General features: G+C 37.8%; 1 protein-coding gene across 1 annotated transcript in view; it reads right to left on the bottom strand.

The window, feature by feature from the left end:
* Positions 1 to 896: 896 nt before the first annotated feature.
* The window catches only part of DPH6 (diphthamine biosynthesis 6), a 212,956-nt gene continuing 207,852 nt past the window's right edge, over positions 897 to 6,000 (bottom strand). Inside the window, exon 15 of the mRNA XM_054828767.1 lies at positions 897 to 1,187. Coding sequence (XP_054684742.1) covers positions 1,072 to 1,187 — 116 coding nt within the window. The 3' untranslated portion in view covers positions 897 to 1,071. The remainder of the gene's footprint in view (positions 1,188 to 6,000) is intronic.

Below are 6,000 nucleotides of genomic sequence, written 5' to 3'. Positions count from 1 at the left end.
GTCGCCCTGATGTAAGCGTACTGCCGGGCAGTTGGCTTCTGTGGAGGTATCTCAGATATATGCTGGTGTAAGAGAAGGACAACTGGAGTGCTGGTCGTGTGGCTCCAGTGCTCACACGCTGGAAGAGAAGCAATGAGAATATATAGATGTAGAACATAGGGAAAGGTTTGATACTGTTTCTTGAAGGTTTAATTTTATAGCCTCTGTCTGAAAATAAGATTTCTCTACAGTGCCTTACTGCCTCAAGCAAAGTCCGAAAGGCTTTCTCTCCTATACTGATTTTATATCATGTTATGAGTAAAGTATCAGTTGCAATGAAATCGATAGGAGCTTCACCTATGTGTCTGAGCCTGTTTTAATGAAAGCAGAGGTAAAACTCCTGTTGATTTTCTGGAGAAGACTGAAGCCCTGGGGAATACTGGTAGCTCTTTAATAAGAGCTGTCTACCAGATGTAAAGCACGAGGACACCCCCTCTTGCCTCAGAAAGCAGGACAGAAAATCCTACAGTCTGGCCATCATCTCCATTATTTGCTTTGGTAAAATGTGCATCCTGAATATCCCTCTGAAGAATTCTTCTCTGATGCAGGAAAAGGGTTAAAATCTGGCCACAAATAATGTCTTCATGAATTGGCCTGAAGTCAGTAAATTTGACATAGAATTGAAAGGAATCAAGCCTTTAAAGCAGTATTGGAGCTAATGTTCTGGTTTCACCTCCCTCCAAAAGATCTGAAGTTATAATCAGTTGATTGTAACCAGGCCTAAATATATCAAACAAAACAACTGATGTGATCAGACTAACTGACATCTCCCAAGAGCCACCTGCTATTACCAGAACATATCTAAAAATAAGTGAGAAAAAAGCACAATATTTTGAAAAGAAACCTTTATTGTTCATACAAAGCTGACTCTGTCACATATCATGAGGCATCATTAACAAGCTAAATATGACTTTCCTTAAATCAAACAATATTTCTTAATGGAGGTATCCAACACAGTTGTGATCAATTCTTTTCTTTGTTCTTTCCTGGATGGAATGTGTGTTTTGATATCAACTCATCTCTCTCAAACTGCTAGCTTAACCAGCATGTTATATGAATAACTTCCTTTCCAGGTAAATCCACCACAGGTACTAAAATCAGAGCTGGGGTCTTCTTGCCCAAATATTTTTCAAGGTTTTCTTGCAGTCCTAAAATAGAAACAAAACAATTAATGAACCCGCTATGTCTTTCTCTCATTTTCTATTGTGTCCTATCTCTTAAAAATTATTTCTAAATACATTTTTGAAAATTAATGTGGAGTAGCAATTAACAAAAGGAAGTGCAATCCACCTCTTGAGTTTTCACTTTATATAGAAGGAAGAATCATCATCTCCCACCTCCTCATCGACTAATTTGAGATTAACTTTACACGTTGCCTAAGGCCATAATTCAGCAAAACAGTTAAAAGCATGTTTCTCAACTTTGAGTGAGTGAGTGGTCTGTTGATTGCAGATATAGCAAGCTGAAACTAAGTGCAGGTAATAAAAATAACTAAAGGCCAGCTGAAATGCCGTTCTTTGTAATTTTTGATAGTTGGATGATCAGCACGTAGTTGCCTGTAAATGAAATTCTGCTCTCAAGTCCCACTGTGGTGCATCAGGCTACTAGAAGCTGAAGTAGGTCATTTTTTAAAACATTATGAACATGATTTCCATTTGAAATCAATGGAAGCATGCCGCGTTGAAGATATAATGGAGGAAGTCCGGGGTTGGCAACATATGTGACTGCATATCTAGAATTGTAGCGAGATTCAAACTCTGCTAAAAATACAGAATCTGGCTGTAGAGAGCTCTAAAGGCACTGGTATGTATGGCAGAAGTTTGTAAATTTAAAGTCCATTATGGGAACGGAATTAGTAATGGAGAAGATCTAATTAGGAGAATATAGGAGAAAACTAAAGAATGAAAAATTTAAACTCAGCATCAAGACATTTCTGGTCGTGTTGCAGCCTCAGTGGACATGCTAGAAATCCAGCCACACAGAACCCTTAAAGACGACTACCGAAAGCCCCCCAAATGACTCTACAAAAGACACTTTCCTAATGGTAAGGTATGGTCCTCATGGGTCTTGGTTTCGGTAAGTTATTTCTGTCTGCAGCTTCTGTGATGATGGCAGTTCTTTAGAACACTAAGCAATCTTGGCTAGAGAGGGTGTAAAGAGGGCAGAACTTGAAGACTGTCAGAGCTTTTTTTTTTTGGCATCGCTGCCTGTGAAAGTGTGAATAGACAGTTCAGTCAAAGTGTTACCTCATCTAGGATAAAACAGGAATCTTGCTATTGTATTCACTGAAGCCAAAACTCTTCTCCCTTGTTACCTGGCAGCTGTAGCATAGATTAATGTAATAATGGCAATGCTACCTATGAAATATTGCAAAGACAGTACCAGTCTTCTGAAATTCTGCTAACTTCTTTTTTACTAACAAAATAAAAGCCAAAGGTCAACAGTCACCTCAAAGGTCAAAGGACTTCACGTTGTGTGTAAAAATGGACTTGGTCTTTGTATCGCAGATATTCAGCAGTGACCTGATAATGAAGGAGCAGCTAACATTTTCATTCTAAACTTTGATTTCCGAAAACTTTACAGCTGTGCTGTCTCAGAAGGCATTAAGATGAAGTGGGCAAAGGCAAGTCACCTCAAAAATCATCAATTCCACCCTATTAAAATTACATTTCCTTTTTTTTTCCTCTCAATTAAAATTGTGAAAATATAATTTTAGTCTTTAACTTTTTCACAGGCTTAAAAGCTGTGAAACAGGGCTAAAAACTACCATAACAAAAACAAACATTACTTTCAAATGGAGAATTTGAAAGTGAGGCTATCTGGAAAGAGAACTCCATTATTTTGTTTTTACGATGTGGCCAAAATAGCTGTAAATATTTACATTTGAACGTGCCCTAGTGGACTTGGTTGCCAGCCAAAAGAGCCCCCTTTCCAAAAGACCACCACCTTTCCTATTGCAAGTGCAAAACGCTGCAGCAAAGCCTACAAGTGTAATTGAAATGTGGATGAAAATCTGGGACGTGTGCCTCTAAATGTTTTATTAGGCTTATAAATCAAATAGTTTGATACGAAACCATTCTACCTTAGACGTGCATCTTTATACATTTAAAAATTGTGGATAGAAGTCTGCTCATGCAAATTTCCCCTGAAAAGAGGAGACTGGGTCTTCTAAAACAGAAATCTGTGTCAGACTATGTAATCATAGCTGACACAATGCAAAAATCAACAGCTATAAATTTTACCTGCTATAAATAAGATACTCTAAATCTTCCAATAATAATTGTATATTTTTAATGATGTGACACTAATAAAGACACAATCCTTATCTTTTTCAGTCCAGCAAATTATGCTTTTAGATAAAGAAGAGCCTCAGTCAAGACCATGAGAGTTTTCTGGAGTATGTAACTCTGTTCAATTACACTTAAGATTTCAAAAATTTCTTTCCTTTATATCACTTATGGAAATGTTTGCTCATTTGCATGCCATACTTCTAAAAGTTGACCTTAAACGTGAAAACAAGTAAAGGACAGAGGGTTACAGCAAGTGTGGTTACTGGAGCTTTAACGGGAGCTATATATGATTGATATCCGTCTTAAGGTTATTTAATCTGCCCTGATACAGAATGTTTATTAAAGTACAAACAAAACCAGCTGACTAGCAAGCAAACAATGGTGTGTATTATGCATGTTTTCATTTCCTGTGACAGTCTGCATTAATTATTATTACCACATGAAATTTGCTGAAAGCAGGCGAGCTTCATCCTGTAAGACGGATCCCCGCTACTCCCAACTGATGAGAAGTTCAGGGCACAGGTTCTACACGGAGTTTCTTTCTGCACTGCTACGCATTTTTCTATTGACCTGGGTACAGCTGAGGGTTATGGACATAACCAAAACTTAAAACGAACAAAAATATTTCAAAGTCACCAAAAATTCTGGCATTACAATCTATTTCTGCCATACCTCTGTAAGGCCAAGATACTGAGATCAATAGTTTGATGATCTCTTGCTCAGACTTAGCAGCCCTTCCATATAACGTGGCACAATCCGACACTGTAAGCTATTGTTTTTAAAGGTGCTTTTCAGACTAAGTAGATAAAACAATGTCCTGGGAGCCCCTGAAGGGTCATGCCAAATGGTTAGAAAGATGATTTTTACATCTGTGCTGCCATTGGCTTCAGCGGGATTTAGGCAGTATGAGGTGAGGCCACAGAATCCACTTATGTTTCCAAAGTCGGGTCCCCGTGATTGCTGCCAGACACTTGCTTCACTGGATATTTGCAGGGGAGGAGTAATCTAATAGCTCATATTGAAAAGGAAAATGGTCACAAAAAGGAAGATCACATTTAGCCCAGTACATAAAAAAAATCGCTTTCATATTACAACTACTATCTTTCCTTCACTTTTTAACCAAAAGATATTGTTACATTGCTTAGAGCAGGTTTTTAAATCCCTGAGCTAATAAAGCTCCATTGCTTCAGCTGCGGAGATCTGACATGCAGCATGTACTTTGAAAAGATGCGTCACAGGGGATCAGGTTCCTAACAGTTGACTAAGAGTTCCAGTCCCAAAAGATGTGCCCCTGGTGTGCAGAACACTTAACCCTTCGACCAGTACCAACATGACTATTCACAAATTATTGATGTCCCTAAATCCCTGGCAGATTGCAGACAGTTCTTGTCTCCCTTGAAGCCAAAGCATATGGTCACTAATGAGATGGATTAAAAAATACATATACACATTCAAGGCTTTGCCACATGAATGTAAAGCCACAGAAATGGTAGAAGGTGATTGAACTGGACTGAGCACTGTTAAATACATGATTAGCCTCTTGTTATGGATCATTTCCATTGATCTATATACAGTTTCACAGCATAGTTTAATTAAAGCTGTCTGGAACAAGCCTCTGCCTTAAATGATCAGGCAGAGCAATGAAAAGGTGAAACCTGAGGAACTGGAGATCCCCCCTCCCTTTCTTAAACATCCAGCTGACTGTCTCTGTGGTTTACAACCATAGCAAGGAAGGAAAACGTGCTTTTAAAAAAATTATCTGGTTTTACTGCTGTTTATGAAGCTTATGTGCCAGAGAAATCAGTTCAGGATTTTTCCCACACTTTTACTTAAGATAATATAAAATGACATAGCGGAATATAAGATTTTAAAACAAACCCTGTACATTTGGCTCGCTTCATTTTAGTTAATACCTTCCCATCCAAAATAAGCCCAGTAAACAAAACTATACTGTTGGAATGTAAAAGTGAGCCACTTTCCAAAATAGGATTTTGTGCTGATTTTTTGTTGCAGCTGTGAAGATTTTAAATGACAATATTGTGAACATTTTGCATAGTCCAATACTTGGCTTTTCATATGGTTCCTTACGGTTTTCTTGACTATTCTTGACGGCATTATTTCATATTGGTCATGTTGGTTGTTTCCCTGTTAAGAGACTAGGTTTTCAAAATTGCTCTGCCCACAGCAAAAATGGAGGCAACATCTTGTAAATAATTGTGTTTCCATTTTGAAAACATATCGGCTAGATCTTCAAATATACTAAGAGCCTACCAGTTCCAGGGAAAATTGGCCAAAGATATGTTATTTGATGCTTTTATAAATGTCTTCCAAAATTATAAAATTTTAAGTGAGTCTTGTTTTTTTTTTTTTTTCAAGTGGGAAACATTCATATACACAAAAAGAGGGAAATCAACAATAACTAACTTAGGAAGATGGAAATGGAACTTGCTTTGGAAGCCAGCCACTCCTGATTATTTATCCTGGTTATTGCACTAATTTCCCTTGGTCCTTCTGGGTTTGAGTGAGTTACAGTCTGACTTTGGCTACTTATTTATAATATCAGAATAGTGATGATTTGCATACTTCAAATGATGATCAGGGTGTAATTGAGTTTTGTAAAGGACTGGTAAAAAGGGGAGTTCCCTGGCAACTTTTAGCAGACTGGATTAGG

Source organism: Grus americana, chromosome 5 (assembly GCF_028858705.1).
Source record: "Grus americana isolate bGruAme1 chromosome 5, bGruAme1.mat, whole genome shotgun sequence".
NCBI lineage: Eukaryota > Metazoa > Chordata > Aves > Gruiformes > Gruidae > Grus > Grus americana.
Note: the sequence above shows the minus strand (reverse complement) of the source record. Positions and strands in the feature narration are given on the sequence as shown.